General features: G+C 38.9%; 1 protein-coding gene across 1 annotated transcript in view; it reads left to right on the top strand.

The window, feature by feature from the left end:
* Positions 1 to 17,241, top strand: part of ATP10B (ATPase phospholipid transporting 10B (putative)) — a 158,108-nt gene that overhangs the window by 124,389 nt on the left and 16,478 nt on the right. The window contains 7 exon segments of the mRNA XM_026858592.1: positions 3,464 to 3,595; positions 6,018 to 6,145; positions 7,291 to 7,543; positions 8,448 to 8,683; positions 14,959 to 15,138; positions 15,644 to 16,229; positions 16,752 to 16,858. Coding sequence (XP_026714393.1) covers positions 3,464 to 3,595; positions 6,018 to 6,145; positions 7,291 to 7,543; positions 8,448 to 8,683; positions 14,959 to 15,138; positions 15,644 to 16,229; positions 16,752 to 16,858 — 1,622 coding nt within the window.

Genomic DNA, 17,241 nt, shown 5'->3' with positions numbered 1-17,241 from the left:
GGGGGGGGGGGGGGGGAGGCAAGGAAACACTGCCCCGCCTGATTTCAACAGCTCATGAGGATGGTAACAGAATACACTGCAACCCAGGACACCAGGCAAGTAAAGAACTGCTAAGGTGAGTTTAACTCTCAGCTTTGCTGCTCTGATTATAATACTAATTCTATCTGGCACAAAATCTACACGGCTGCCCTAAAGGCGGTCTCCATGGCTCCTCAGGGTAGAAACTGATGCAGCTGAAGATCTGCTTGAAGAAGAAAAAAAAATCGTCAAAAAGCCAAGCTGTGCCAGGGCCAGCACACAGGAGGCAGCGAGCACAGCAGCTGGAGGTGGCAGAGGCGGCAGCAGCAGCACAGGTTTGTGCTGACATAGACATAGTGTGTCCATGCAGCCGTGGATTTCATGCAGTAGAGACATTAACCAAGTAAGACAGTGTCAGGGCCCAGATCAAATGCAGCAGTGCCAGGTTCAGCAGTAGGTCAGTTCATCTTTTTCTCAGCATCTTTCACCTTTGGAGTGTTACCCCTGCTTTAATCAGTGAGCATGATCTATCACTGGCTTTGCCAGCTGTGCCCTCTTCTGCTTCAGACAGAGTATATCAGCTGCCCTCTTTATTTATAGATTAAATAAAAGTCAATTTAAACAATTAAACAATTCATCCCATTATTGGTTATTTATATTTTTCCAGTAGAATCATATCACCCATTTTATGTCAGGTATATATTATATATAATATTATATATTAGCAGAAAGGGGTTCAAGGCTGAGCCACCTAAGAGAAAAGAGAAGTCACCATCTTTTCAAGAGTCATTGACCTTAGATTGATCTCCACAATCCAGACTATTTTATCTGGCAACTGACCGTTTTATTTCACTGTTGCAGAAGGGGATTCCAAATGACTATAGCTCTCCTGTTTCCAAAGTAGCCTTCACCATGTGGGATTTTCATTGCCTGTCTCTTTGAATACCACATGTAAGGACGGTGCCTACCAGACAGAGAAGGAGATCTAGAGACAAACTCATCACTCATTTTTTGGAAGCAACTACTACTTAAAATCTCTGTAGAGCTCATTTCCTATAGAACTGGAGTAACTTGTCTTCCCTTCTCCTGTTAGGATTCTTATTTTTCTTCTCTTTAGTGAAGATATCCCAGCATGTTCCTTTAACCACCAGCACAGATTCTAATGTGGACCTCTGTTAATGTTGCTTAAACTGCTAGTAGAAAAAGTTGGAGTTTTAAACTCATTCTCAAGATACAGATCTGAGTAAGTCTTCAATTCAGTTTCCAACTGACATCTTATTGTTAATGTCAGTATAGAAGTTTATTCTTTTTCTTCTAAAATTAGACTCACTTGAGCCAGTACCAGCACCAGCTTAATTTCTAGGGTTCTTTGACATTGATTATACTCTGGCTTTTAATCATGGTCTGTGACCTTTTCTGAACAATCAAGATCTGTCATATAATAGGATAGTACATTCTCCATTTTTATAACTCTATTACTCCTCAAACTTACTTTCTAATGGGAGCCTTTGTGAAGAGTGCAGTCATCACTTAATGTGATTGTTTAGCCTGTGCAGTTCTCATCTGACCCAAACATGGTTACACTTTTCATGGCTACCCAATGGTCCTACACAAAGATATAGCACTAATGCACAAAAACCTCATTACAGAGGGACAGCCAATGTAGATTTCTCATTGTGATAGGGACAGCAGCAAGAATTTTATGCTTTTCAAATAATGAAGTACCAGAATGAAATTTTAGATAAGCTCATCGGCATTCAGAGAGACAAGGTAGTAGTTGGGTGGTAGGTGAGGTGCTGTGTTGCACAGCATATGAAACCATGAGGGTTAGAGGAGGGAAAAGCAGTTTGTTCGTCTTATTTCTGATATTCTATTTCTTGCAAGGTGATATCTGTATAACAGATATGTCCTTTCCCTGTTGGTCGGCTGAACGGGAAGGGAATGATAGAACGGATATTTTGAAAGAAATCTCTTCCCATTTTCTTCCTGAAATAAATCCATCATTTCCCTGAGGGTTTTCTGGAAAGGATTACAGGATTTTGTTTTGTTTTCAGCACAAAACATTCCATTAAGCCTGACATAAAAGTGAGGAACAAGATTCACACAGCTGCTGGAGGAACAGAAGTGCAGGCAGCAGTACGTTCCTCTTCTGTGTAGCTTGGTGGTTACAGCATTTGTTCACCAAAGGGAAGACTTGGGTTTTGTTCTCAGTTCTGCCTGTGTGGGAGTGAACATACATCTCCTGTTTCACAAGTTGTACTCTGAATCCCCAACTGTGTGGAACAAGTGGGTATGTACATAGACATCAGTTGGAAAGGAAGGAGCATTGGTAGTATAATCTGGTCCCACTGACATCACTCCAGGTTGTGTAAATAATTACTTATTCATTGGAACAGGAAGCCAAGAGTCCCAGCTCTTGGGCGAGTGTCCTAAACATAAGGCTTGGAGAGTAATTTTCTCTCTCACTCTCTGCCTCAATTAATAACCTTTGATGTAAACCTGGAATGAATCCAGCAGTCATGATTGAATCGCACCCAACTTGCAGCTTTTGGTTCAAACCACTTCCCTAGAGAAAGCCAAAAGGTAGCTCGGAAAACAGTCCCTCTCACATCATGCACATACAAATGAAAACTAAATACAAATCTACAGGCTCTCTATTTTCAGGGAAAAGAACTGTAGAAATAAACACAAAAGATGGCATTTAATATAGCAACAGATGATATCCAGACATCCCAATTGTGGAGCCACAGTTTAGATAATATTAATAGAATAGAAGAAGCAATTTCTGCTTCTTGGCTTCTTACAGCACTCTTCTTTTTCCATTACAAATATACCAGCTCAATTCTAATTCAGTAATTTTTAAGGATTTGAGGTATTTTATTTCTTTTCCTACTGTTTTGTTAGCACTTTACAACCACATAGCAAAAAAACTAAATAACATTAGTGTCTTTCACTGCTAGATCTGACATGTTGGATTTTATTTAATACATGAAATGTGTCTAGTTGCTTTTAAATATCTATTGAAAAATGTTCAAATGTAAGTTTCAGGAATCTGTATAGCACCTAATCAAGTTGTTTGTAAAATACAAAAATATAATATTATTGTTCTTTTTCCTTTTATTTTGAAGGAGATTTAGCTTTTGAATATTTATATAAACCTTGTGATGCTACTGAATCTGCTGTCTTTGGGAAAGCAAAATATATGACAGCTGAAATCTGTAATGTAATGGAGGTCTTCTGTAAAGCTTTGGATTTAATCTCTGATATATTCTGCTATTCAGGCAAATGAGAAGACGGGCAATAAAATTACTGCATGAAACTAGAGTCAAAGTAACATTAGTCATGAGCATCCTGCTCTCATTTTGCAAGAGAAATACTTAAAAAAATCCCAAAACAAACTACAAAGTATGACATAAACATGATGATATTCATTTGTGTTTTGAAGGTCATGAAACTAAGGCCATGCTAAATAACAATGGTCCTCGTTACAAGCGCAGCAAGATAGAGCGACGGATGAATATGGATATTTTCTTATGTGTGGGACTTCTGTTCATGATGTGTCTTGTTGGAGCTGTAGGTATGAAGCACTGACAAAGATCTTCTGTTTCATTGCTTTTTTTCTAAAAGGTGGTTAAAATTGATCTTCTAGACATGAATGAGATCAGATCTAGAACTGAATGCTCTTGGGGTCTTTAGGCTCCTTGGTCTTTCAAATAGACAAGTTAAAATGGCAAATCTGAGCAATTCAGATGGAAGAAACTCATCTGTGGTTATAAATATTTCAGATAAGACCCATCTCCACTGTGGTAAAATGTGTCAAGCAAGCAAGCGAAAGCCATTGTACTAATGCATTATAGGAATTGGTAGCTGCCAACTGACATCTGCTTCCTGAGTGGATGTTTGTTCCTTGTGTATAACAACAGAAGTAGAATGATCTACCTCACCTTCATTTAGTAACATCTTCCTCTAATACGTTCAGGAGTGATATTAGCCAGTTACCCAGTTTACAACCCATGAGCGGCACGTGACTAATTCAGCCAATTTACAGAATTCACAGCTACCTTCCTTCTCAAAAGCACCTTTACAGCAGGCTGTGAGATGGATTAATTGTTTAGGTAGGAATAGACCGCATTTTTCTGAGGTCCTTGTAAGTAAGCACAGTTGGATGTAGTAACTGTGGTTAGCTGACTAGAGTTTACTAGATTGCTAGTCTTCACTGCACATAAGCACCTGCTTGCCTTCCAGCTCTGATTGCAATCTGTCCCAGGCAGGTCACCATTAATAGGATCTCATAGTCCCAAGGAAAGGGCCAAATTTTAAATCCACTGTGAATGGGTCACTATTTTAAAGAGATAACAGAGGCTGCCATGAGCACTTTGCATTCAAAGCCCTTTTCTGTTTTAATCCGTTCCATCTCCGTGACAACTTGCTTAGTCCTACTGCTCTGGGTTAGTTTGTAGTGACAAAGTCAAATCATGTGGCCCTGGTTTTCATGAACCTGCGCCGGAGGCATGTCATGTGACACACCAGTCAGTCATCAGTCTACTGCCATTAGAGTAAGGGCCATCCAGAAAAGATTAATTGAACTGACTTAATCACTTTTTAAATTTTACTGCTTCAAGTGGCTTTTTTGGCACAGAAATGGGATTTCAGTTTGACAACTGAGCTCTCTGTGAGGGAGAGTCTTTATTTTCACTGTTCCCTGGCTGCTGTCATATAGATTTAGAGACTTGTCCTTGTCTGGTGTGTAGGGGCCCTTGAGTAATAAAGTCCTTTAATTTAAGATTTAAAATGGTCTCTGGAAAAAAAAAAATCAGCATTTAAAAAACAATTTATCTACTCAGGTTTAAAAAAGAAAAAAAAAAAAATATATATATATATATATAAAATGTTCATAGTCTAAGTGAAATAGTAACAAGTCCATTAGCTTTCATCTATTCAAAATGTCCCATAGCTCTACCATGAGTTCTTGCTTTGCAACCTTGTCTAGTGTAGAGTGTAGGGTTCTAGGAAGATGGTGGATTGGTTATCAGGATTTTTCATGCACACAGTGAAAAATCAGGCTAAGAAGTGTCTTGTAGACTATAGTTGTCCTTGCTCAGATGTGACTGGTCTCTAGCAGCCAGAAAGTATTGATGAAATAATTTTAATTCCTTTGGCAGCGTTTTAGTAGTCAGATGCTGCAAAACGACTGCTTGCTTAAGTGGTGCTAACAGAAGTTTTATCAGAGCTGGGTACACAAAGCAGACTAATAAAGGGTTTTAGCATCTGGAGCGATGATGCAGTGAGGGAAACTGAGTTGTCCTAGCTCTGTGTGAAGTTTCTGATGCTGTAAATTTAGTAACATCCTTGAGTGGTTTATTTCAGTAATGGCAGTATGAAAGGTGGCAAATAATCATGATGGGATGTTAAGTGCTGAAGTGGAGGCTTTGTTGTAGTAGTGTAATGATATCTGCTGATATTTAAGACACAGGGGAAGAAGCTGTTTTGGGGTATGTCTTCATTGAAGGGAATGTAAAAATGAGCTGCAGACTGAATTATAGTGGTCTTGTGAACTCTGACAAAGACAGCTTGAAATCAAGAATGGTCAGGAAGGAGAAGAAAGATTTCAGAAACAAGAATGGGAACCTTCAGTGGTGAGGACTTTTAAAGATAGGTAGTAGAGATGGAGACCTCCAGCAGCAAGACATAGAATGATGGCAGATCTGTGTAGAGCTAAGTGTGCTGGGGGTCACCTGCTGAAGGAGAGGTGAATAAAAATATCCACGACTGCTCATTTCTTACTAACATATCAATTATATGCGTGTGCTACAGAGCTCTGATGACACTTTGCATTCTCCAATAGATGTACAGCATTGCTCAGGGCCTGTTGCTTTTGAAATGATCTTTCTTTTTAAATATCATGGCAGTCCATATCTGCAAATTTCAGAAGCTCTGTCAATCACAAATCACATACTGCTCAGGCTATTTCAGTATATCATTGTATATCATTCCTACAGGGCATGGCATTTGGACAGGAAACTTCTCGGAGTATCCACCCTATGATGTCCCAGATGAAAATGGCAATTTTCTGTCTCCAGTTCTTGCTGGTTTCTACATGTTCTTGACAATGATAATCCTGTTGCAGGTAAAAGACTAAAACCTCTCTGTTGCCTCCAAGGAAGAAGCTATTCAAAACTGAGTATAATCACTAATGAACAGTTAATATCAACTAATAGCTGTGCATTACCTTCTTAACCTTATTTGAAAATATTGCTAGGAGTGTTTCAAGTCATCCAAGTGTGAAATAGTGTATCTTTTTTTTTTCTTTCACACTGCAGATTTTTCTTTCTTGCTGTTGAAATCCCACAAGGATACAGATAGGAAGGACATGTATTATATCTTTAAATAACTCCAGAATATCTAGCGTATGCAATAAAGAGGATATTTACATCCAAATGTCAGCTTGTTTTTTGGTTTTTTTTCTGCCTATGTCCAGAATTCCAAAATAAGAACACCACTTAATATCTCAGGAAAAGTGAAGCAAAAATTGTTATTTTTGTCAATAGGGAATAATAGCTAGGTATGGTTCAGCTGGTTTAGGAAAGAAGCTAAATCAGAAGTAGGATGCTTGTATATCTGAGTCTGATTAAGCCTAATTGGGAGAGAACATTTTATAGGATGGGAGAAATAATCACATTTACTTTTCCGATTTCTTGATGTAACTGCTGAGATTTAAGTGGACAGAATTTCTTTAATATGAATTAAATGTGAAGATAACTTTCAGAGTTGCTCAGAGATTCTGTGGGGGATTATTCTTCATTACTGAAACAGAATATTTGTGCAACTTGAGAATTCATTATTATTTCAGGGGAGGGAAGCTAGTGGGTGGGAAGCTTTGTGTGCAAAGTAATTGCTTGTGAAACTTTTTTACATTAAGAGTTAGCCTGTGCTAGTGTGTCCTTTCAGAGTTTCAGGAGGGTAAGAGCAAGTATGCTCCTCAGTCCAGAGGATGTTTTTTGTAAGAGCATCCTCTGAAAGACCCATCTTTGTTTCTTGTATTCTAGGAATTTTGCCTTAAATTTGTCACTTACTGTCCCTGTTTATCTATTGCTGTTATGTGCAGGATATTTTTTCTCCCTTAAATTATTATTATTTTTATTCCACCCTACAATATATCTGTAGGAAGAACAGTTTGTCTGAAAATTATTAATATACCTGTGCCAGGACATTGCTGACAGAAGGCAATAAGACTTGTCTCACCCTTCACTGAGAATTTAAACTCTCTTTCAGGTTTTAATCCCCATTTCGCTTTATGTGTCCATTGAGTTAGTCAAATTGGGCCAAGTCTTCTTAATTCACAATGACATTGACCTGTATGATGAAGAAGCAGATTTGCCTATACAGTGTCGTGCCCTAAATATTACTGAAGATCTTGGGCAAATCCAGTATATCTTCTCAGACAAAACTGGGACACTAACAGAAAACAAAATGGTATTCCGACGCTGTACTGTCGATGGAATTGAGTATTCACATCAGGAAAATGGTAAGAGTCACTTTTTTATACTTGCTTTTCTCTCTGAGCAACTAAGTGTTATTAATTTAAATATCAATATTTAAACCTACTGAACCCTCTGACTGAATGTAGAGCCGGGTGGATTTGCCTCCATTTTGCGAGGGACTCCTGTTAACAGAGATTCATGAAAGTGAAGGTGTGAAGTCAGATGGTAAAGGTTTTCTGGTTCCCTCTGCAGGCATCTCATGCTTTGCCCTGTATTCAATACTCAGAGAGTGCAAAGAGATCATTTTCTCTTTCATTTGTAAATGAATGCCAGCCAATTTTTTATGAACTCACAAGCTGAGATTAGTTAGTAATTAAACTCAGTGGGTCCAAAAGTAATTACCATAGACTTCTGTGTGATATGAAAGGTACAGCTACACATTTTCTTGAGTTGATGCTATCTGCAGTCCATATCCGAAGTCTCTTTGCATTCAGTGCTCTGAATCTGGGGGTTTGACTCAGGCCCATTCTTGGATGGTACTTTCTCTCTCTACATAGTGCAAAGGATTTTATTAAGCTGGCAAGCAGCTGCCAAAAAGACATTTGTGCTCTGTGACTGAAAACATTAGCAAATATGTGAATTACCATATTTAACTCTCTTGTTCCACTCAACTGCAAAATGCAGCTAAAGAGACCAAGGATTAGCAGAAGTCCATAGAAGTGACTGAACGGTTTGAAAATGCATTTTCTTGCAACAATAAACATTGGAAAGTGGGACTTGCCAGAAACTGAAGCGGATAGTGAAGTTTTTCTGGTGCTGGCTTTTGAGATGTTTTTGCTTAAGTTTAGTTTGTTTCAGGTTTTTTTTTTTTTTAACCAACCAAGGAATTCCTCCTGAGCAATGCAAAACACAGACTAAGAGGTAAGGTTTCAATCTCTCTCTTTACAGCCAGGCGCCTGGAGAACCACAAGGACTTGGACTTAGATGATGAGGACTTTGCAAAATTTCAACACTTCACTCTTCCTCCCATGAATATTGAGAGACAAGCCACTTACAAACAGACGACCACGAAACCTTTAGGGAGATGCCAGAGTGCTAGGGCTCATTTTCAGGGGCATACACGGAACAGGTCACTTGGTCGTCGTGACAGCAACCAGTCTCAAGTGGCATTCAGCAGTACCATTGTGAGTACAAACAGACTGAGCTAACACATTTTAAGATCTTCTTTCTGTTGCATTTTGTGATGGGAATCCAGTAGGTGGACAGGAGTCCAAGCCCTGGTGGACCTAAAAGAGGGAAAGGGGAGACATTGGGGTCTTCATGTGGAGTGTGCAGACTAGAGTCAGCAGAGAGTTAGGTAAGGGTTTGGGAATATGGGTCCTTGTATCAAAGACTGCAGCAGAAGCACGAGGGCGCTCAAAAACAGTGAGTTTTTGTGACAGTTGCTTGACAGGAGGACGAGACATGAATTTGAGGTCCAAGGATTGAGGCTGTGGTTCATAAGAGCAAGACTTAGCACAGGAGGAATGAGCTTTTTGTGCTGTTCTGGTATGCTAAAATGCCAGGGAAAATGAGATGGTGATTCTGGGCTGAAGCTATGTAAGAGAAGCTTACACAGGGAACGTGAGTCTGGGGCCTGGCTTTGCAGAAACAGCAGGTACAGGTTCTCCTGGGAGATGATGGCTGGAAAGACAGTATGAGTTTGAAGTCTGAAGTCAGAAAACCACAAACTACTTCTGCTACTATCACTGCAACATGCTGACTGTGTTAAACAAGGTTTAGCCACCCCTGTGCTGCGCATGCAATATGCCCAAGCTGCACTCTCCAGAGCAGTTCTGGGATTTTGTTAGTGTGTCAAAAGATAAATACTGCATTTTTCAAGAAAAAAAAAATGTGTCAGACTATCTGGATAAATCATATGACAAATATGAAGATACAGTAAATATTGAGACACTAGAATATTGCCCAGAGGCTGTCCTGTATGTTGATATCCTTCAAATGTTGTGTCATAATATCTTTCTTTACCAGCCAAGACAATTCTCTATTAAAAAAATGGGCATAATAAAATTTTCTGTATCTCCGTGGTTCCTGACCTGTGGAACTTATATCACCTTGTCGGATGCATTTGTATTTTTCTACAAATCTGGAGCATCTTGAGTACTCTAGTTATACAGACAGTATTATGGGCCTGAATGTATCTCAGTAGTCAACATTTCTTAAGAAAAATACATCTTTGAACAACGTGTGAGTGAAGACACAAGGACTGCTATTTAACATGATTAATTTAAGGGTTGCAGAGCCCTTCTGGATGAATAGCTCTGCTAAAATAAAAGCACTGAAGTATTCAGTGGCAGTCAGTGATTGTCAAACACAATCCTCACTATAAAATTGTGAGACTTGGCTTCTTCAGATCAACAAAATGCAAGAGAAAAAAACCCCAAAACTGCTTAACATAATAAACAACGTAAAGTCCTAAGGCCAGTAACTGGCATTGTACAATTTGTTGTTGTTGGCTTTTTTCTTAGTAAGTGTCAAGTTTCCAAGGGTTGATGTGCCAGCTGCATGAAAGCTATCCGTGAAAACTAGTAGCTACAGGTAACAGTAAAACTGAAGAACTTTGCAGTGCTAAGACAGTGATGTTTGGGTAAGGGTTAGAACAGCATCTGCTATGAGCACCTGCATGTCAGAGCTGTTGCCAAGAAAAGCATTTTAAAGCAAGAGTTGTTAACATAATAGTATCCTACAAAATGGACAGAGTTTGATTTGAAAGTAACTGTGACAAACAAAAGATAATAATTTACAAATGTCAAATTTATATGTGAACAGTTTTTAAAGGAAAATTATCTATGCAGTGATCACAAAATTTACTTACTCTCAATCAGCCTTACATGAATCGGTGATAAGCAGGTTGCATATGGTATTTTAAGTGCATTTGTACAGTGGTAATTGATTCTGCCTGCAAATCAGCATGTTTGAACTTTGTCTCAGTATTCTGAGCAGTTCTGCAATTAGGAAGGTCTGCAGCTACAAAATGTATTTCAGCCTGCCTGTTTGTGAGTGTTCCCTGCTTGACAAGTTTTGATGTTTTGCTGAAATCCAAGAAGCTCTTCTCAATTAACATGTTCATTTCAGTGTGTCTCTGAGATAGAGATGAGGATGATGGGTTTTTTTCATGGCGATTGATAAAGTTAATTAAACTGGAGCCTGCAGATCCTAGAAGAATAACTAAATAACATTGCTTGTCTTTTCTGGAGTAAAAGTAGCACAGGTATAATGCAGAGCCTAACTCCTAGGGCTTACCCTCTGGTTTTGCTCCTGCCTATACTTTTGTCTGTAGTCTTCATGGTCCATGGCAGTTTGTGGAGCCTCCTTACATACAATTTATGCAGTTCATTAGAAATGATGAATCCTATGTCCAGTTACAGCTTCCAAAAATTCAATGCCAAAGTCTATTCAGTGGGAAGGAGCTTGACCAGGTCTTAGATAATTGAAAAGCAAATTCCTAGCTTATTTTGCTACTCTTACTAAACATAAATACAGAGATAGAGATCTACCTAATAATAGTTACACTTGGGAAATTAGAAACTGAGCTGAACAGATCTGTTTGAACACAAATTCAAGCTATTCCAAAAACTTTCAGTTGAGAATTGCTGCCAAGCGTATAGTGTTTATATTGATAACATAAAAATGTGAAAAGTGTGTGTAGCTCTTAGGTTTTATGTGGAATGGAAAAGAAAGAACAGTGTAGTCTTTGCTTCAGAGATCTCCTAGGGTATCTGAGAAAGACAAATGTAATGAGTGATTTATTCATTCCATAAATATTTATGAGAAATCTGGGAGGTGACAGGCATCACAGAATCACACAATGGTTGAGAGAGGAAGGGACAGAGAGTTGCCCAGGATTGTGTCCAGATGGCTTTTTAATATCTTCAAGGATAGAGGCTGCATACCTCTCTGGGCAACCTATGCCAGTGCTCTGTCACCTTCACAGTAAAAAAGTATTTCCTGATGTTTGGATGGAACTTTCTGTTTCAATTTGTGCTTATTGCCTCTTGTCCCATCACTGGGCACCACTGAAAAAGCCTGGCTCTGTCCTTTTTGCACCTCCCTTCAGGTATTTATATACATTAATAAGATACTCCTTCAGCCTTCTCTTCTCTGAGCTAAACAGTTGTGGCTCTCTCAACCTTTCCTCATATGAGAGTATGAGGTACTCATATGAGTACCTTAATCATATTTGTGGCCCTTCATTGGACTCCAGTATGACCATGTGTCTCTTGTACTGGGAAGCCCAGAACTGGACGCACTACTCCAGGTGTGGTCTCACCAGTGCTGAGTAGAGGGGTATAATCACCTCCCATGCAGAGCAGGATACCATTAGCCCTCTTTGCTGCAAGGGCACACTGCGGGGTCATGAGCAACTTGGTGTCCACCAGGTCCTTTTCTACCAACCTGCTTTTGAGCTGGGTGTCCCTCAGCCTATACTGATGTCTGGGGTTCTTCCTCTCCACGTGCAGGACGCTGTACTTCTCCTTGATGGGTTTCATAAGGTTTCTGTCAGTGCATTTCTCCAGCCTGCTGAGGTCCTCGGGTCTATCAGCCGCTCCTCCCATGTTAAACAGGACTGGACCCAGCATTGATCCCTGGGGTACACTGCTTGTCACTGGCCTCCATCTAGCCTTTGCACTGCTGATCACCACCCTCTGGGCCTGGCCATTCAGCCAGTTTTCAGTCCACCTTGCTGCCTGTTTGTCCAGCATCCATGCATCAAGTTTGTCTGTGAGGATCTTACAGGGGACAGTGTCAAAGGCCTTACTGAAGCCCAGGTAGAAAGTATCCCCTGCTCATGGACATGTCCGTGTCTAAATTATCTAGTTCAACTGGAAAAAGCATGGAGTTACCCATTCTGTCACACCTCCTGTGAAAACAGAAACTGATATTCATCCTGCCTGTCTAGCCCTCTGGAGAGACATCCTTCAGCCCAACTAGAGGACACCATCTCATTTTAGAACCTAGAAGATGGCATTGGTCAACTTACTGGTTTCTCTGAGTACCTCAAAAGGAGACAATGCCAGTATACTTTATTAATTGCTTCCTTGTGACTGCTGCAACTTCTTAGAGGGAAAAACAAAACCATGTATTATAAAACAACAGAGCTATGGTTGACAGAAGGACTTAAGGGAATTTTAAAAGAGTAGGAAAAATATAAAATGATAAACAAATTTGGAACAAGATAGAGAAGTAACATTTCGTCTGTCTGCTTTTAGGTGTTCTTATGAATTAAGACCATGACAGCACATTTCCTTCTAGATTTAATAATTCCAATAAATATTACCTTGCAATTAGAATCATTTAATGAAAAATTCAATTGTCCTCAGGTTTTAGTGCCATCAAGTAGAAGAAATGTTATCAAATTAATGAGGAAATCTTAAAAACTGAATGGCACTAGCCATTTTATAACATCAGCATTTTCACTAACAGAACTGCTAACATTGAGAAGATGATAAATTTAACTGATCATAATTTCCTTTCCTTTTTGATTGTTTGTTTTTATATATGTTCAGACTTGTCAATAAACAGACTTGTTTGTCTGATATTTTTTTTATCTCCTGAAGTTCCATAAGACCAGAAATTCAGGTGAGCCCTGTTTTCACTGAATGTGAAAAAGAAAATGAGAAAAAAATTTATGATAAATATAGATTTTTATATTATTTTGTTTTTTAAAACCTGTCTCTGAGGCCATAATTGACCTGACAATTTTTTATTTTTCCAGAGGAAAATTTTGAGTTCAGAAAGTTTCTACTGAAGTGGATTATCTACTAGTGCATTGTAATTTTTGTCATGAACCAGAGGCAGATATTGGGGATATAGATGCAAAAGAAATTGGGTGGGATGATGACAGAGAGGAGAGGCTGAGATCCATTTGAGGTTCGTGAGATTCATTCTAATTGTGGCAATGCATGAGGAAATTACATGAATGGTTGAGCAAACATTCAGTGAGTTTCTAATCTTGCATGTTTTGAACTTAATGTAATTCCCAACATAACTGTTTTGACAGTTGTGTCTGCACATATGTGTTCTTTACTGGAATTGTCCAGTCAAGCTATCTGGGATTGCTGTACATACAAAGCGCAGCATTGCCAACAGACAGAGTTACCCACAGTAACCGTCTGCTGCAGTGCAATATTGTGAAAGGGTTTCTAAAGAATGACAGCTTTAACTTTCCAGCCTGTTATTCCTTTTAAGAGACCTGAGATGATAACTAAAAAATAAGGCTTATTCTTAGTATGTATCAGTATGCTAGAGGAAGGACTGAATCTATACTTAAAATATTTTCCCATATGTGAAACAAAAGCGCATGAAAACATTGAGTCAGAGGAACCACAGCCTCCTGCAGCAGAGAAAGTGTAAAACCTTGTTCCATCTTTGGATTTCAGTTGAGCTTTGTTCTGCAAAATGAGCAGTAGATTTACTTGCAATTATTAGGATGATTTAAGAACTGCCATTCACTTTAGCAAGCAGGAATTACAATGCAACATATTCAGCTCAACACAACACAGCCGTGAAGGTGGTTGTTTGACTTCTGTTGCATATTATGGGAACTTTGGAAAACTGTGCCAGATTCAAGGAGGAGAGGGTAATAGCTGAGATGAACTAGAAATCACTTTGGCAGTTCTTTAAAGAAGGCATCCAAAAGTGTTGGCTCACAGGAAGATGTCTTTTAAATTTGGAAGCTCTTGTTAAATATGGCCCTGAATTAAATCCAAACCAGACTCTTCTAATATGAAATTTCCATTAAAAGTAATACTCCCATAGCCCTACATCAAATTAAATTGTAGGTAAGCGACATTGTTAAGTAGTTTGGCTTGCAAATTTATGTTTGATTAGGAAGTGTGTGGTAGTAAAATTACAGTAACATTTCAGGACCAAATGAAGTATGTATGTATGTATTTATTTATTTATTGTAAAACTCGAGGAGAACAATTTGACACAGCTTCTCTTTCTGGGTGCAAAGCAAAATTACTCTGGGAACAAAAAGTGATAGTGTTGTAACCAAGCCATAAGCACAATATATTCTCGGTTGAAATAACAACCAGTTTCCACACTGAAATGGGAGATCCCGAGTCCACTTTCACATGGAATGATCTTTATTTCAGTAGTCAGCAGTTTCAAAGCTGGGGGATACAGTATAGATTATTTTTGATTTCTAGTAGGTCTCACAAGAAATAAAATTCTGAAATCATCTTCTGTTTCAAGATGCATTTCCTTCTAATGATCTAGTTATGCAGCTTTTAGAAATGTATCTTTTCCCCCTACATGTTAAGTACAAAAGGCATTTACCTTACATAATTCTAGGTGTAAAATCAATAAGAGGCAAGAAGAAGCTATCAAGCTGATAGTTCTTCCTTGAGGACAAGGGTAAATGGGAATAACACTCATTAAGTAATTTCTCTTCCAGGAAAAGGATGTGACTCCCGATAGAAGGCTGCTGAGGCGAGTGAGAGAAGCTGCACTCCAGACTGAAAATCTTTCTCCTTTTATACATACGAAGACTTCCACATCCCTTACTGACTTTTTTCTTGCCCTTGCCATCTGCAATACAGTCCTAGTCTCCACAGCTACAGAACCAAGACAAAGGGTAATTGAACTTTAAATATATGAGGAAAGTTGATTATGCTTCCATTTAACAACATAGATCAGCATTCAGTGAAACCTGATTGGTAAAAAATAGCTTGTTTGGGAGTTCTCCTCTTAGTTCTCTTGCCTTTTGTGTAATATCTACTCTTTCCCTGCCTGTGTATATCCCTTCCTAACATGGCTTTTTATGTTTGATGAATAGCTATGGCCAGTACAGTATCTGCCCTTTTTCTTTTAGATTTTATATTATATATACTGTAATAAGTATGTTGAACATAGTGGGTTTTCTCTTAATGTCCCAGGCCATTGACAGAACTACAAGGTGCTTCAGAAGTAGAGATACAAATCACCATCAAATCTGAATGCCAACTCACCCATGACTCCTCTTCTGAATTCCCCCACCACAGTTAAATAGGGAGGAAGAAAAAAAAAGTTGCTTTTTTTAAGGTTTGAAAAGTATCTTGTGGTTCACATTTATTTAACTATAGGTTTTCTCATATTTCTAGGTCACAGTCCCACCACCAATAAAACCATCAGGAATCACCCTGGAGAAGATTCATCAGATATTTCAACGGCTAAAATTAGCAAGCCTTAGTCAGTCTTTCTCATCATCTCAGTCTAGTTCAGACCTAGGTGCTAGCTTCAGTGCAAAGAACACCGAGGAGCATCTTGCTGCATTGGATTGCTGTGACAATGATGGCAACTGCTGTGCCAGCGGTAGAGGCGATGAGTTCCAGGGCAAGGGCAGCACAGATATTGGTAGTGCTTCCTTGGATGAGGTTTTTAAATCTGTGACTAATAGTTCTTTGCCAACAGACTTTTGCTATGAGGCTGAGAGCCCAGATGAGGCAGCACTTGTCTATGCTGCCCAGGCATATAGTTTTACTTTAGTGTCCCGAACTCCTGAACAGGTGACCGTACGTTTGCCACAAGGCACACTCCTGACTTTTGATATTCTCTACACTTTGGGATTTGACTCAGTCAGGAAAAGGATGTCTGTAGTGGTGAGACACCCTCTAACCAAGGAGATTGTTGTCTACACAAAAGGAGCTGACTCTGTTATAATGGACTTGCTGGAAGACTCTGCCACAGGTAACTACCCAATAAGCTATTTCTGTGGGCTCCTATAAAGAAGCACAAGAGTTTGCAGTACACTTTTCTGCATGAAATATTATATCTAGGCATTAGAAGTATTTAAAAAAGAGTAAGTTTTCTCTAGTGTTATCCTTGCAGATCAGAACTGATGTATTTATTTAACCTGGGTAGTGCTTAGAATATGGAATGGGCTAATTAAAATTTACTGACAGCACTAACCCATGTGGACTGTGTGCTTTGCAATATACTGTCATAAGGGCCTGACCATTGTATTTCAGCTTGTCAGCAAGAGTGCTATGACATTAACAAACAAACAAACAAAAAACCCCAAGTAATGTTGTCTTAAAGGAAACAGGGTTCTTTAACAAGCTTTCAGCTTATGCACTTTTGAGCTTTTAAAGGAATTGTTGTTATACTGGAATTCAGTTTTCTCTAATGCCCACTTTTTTTTAATCTTAGGCCATTAGGTCTGAAATGATCTGTGCTTAAAATACAGAATCTTTTCCTTGTATTTCACAGCTGACATTAGTGCAGAAAAGAGAATGAAAAGAATAAAAGAAAAAACACAGAAGCATCTGGACTCCTATGCCCGTGATGGCTTACGAACTCTGTGCATAGCCAAGAAGGTAGGAGGGCACTAGCCTAATATTGTTTACAGTTTTGCTCGGTACATGTCAATAGATTTATTAGAAAAATGTAATGGTTATAATTCTTTCTGCTTCAGAGAACATGCCAGATACAACCCAATCAGATTGTCCCTCTATTTCATTGCTCTGCAGTTTCTTTTTCCTCAGTGTGAGTAGATGATGGATTTTTGGTCATCCTCAAACCATTCGTTTCTGTTTCTCTTATGTTAACTCTAGCTGACCTTCTCTACAGTGATTCCAATCAAGAAATAAAAAGTCCGCAGAGGAGCCAACCTTTTTCTGTTTTGCTTAGCATTCAGCTTTCAAAAATCTTGCCCTCAGCCTGAGTTAGTACATCTTAGCCTGATACTTTAATAGAGAAG

Source organism: Athene cunicularia, assembly GCF_003259725.1.
Source record: "Athene cunicularia isolate RWA chromosome 13 unlocalized genomic scaffold, athCun1 chr13_part1, whole genome shotgun sequence".
Lineage (NCBI taxonomy): Eukaryota > Metazoa > Chordata > Aves > Strigiformes > Strigidae > Athene > Athene cunicularia.
Note: the sequence above shows the minus strand (reverse complement) of the source record. Positions and strands in the feature narration are given on the sequence as shown.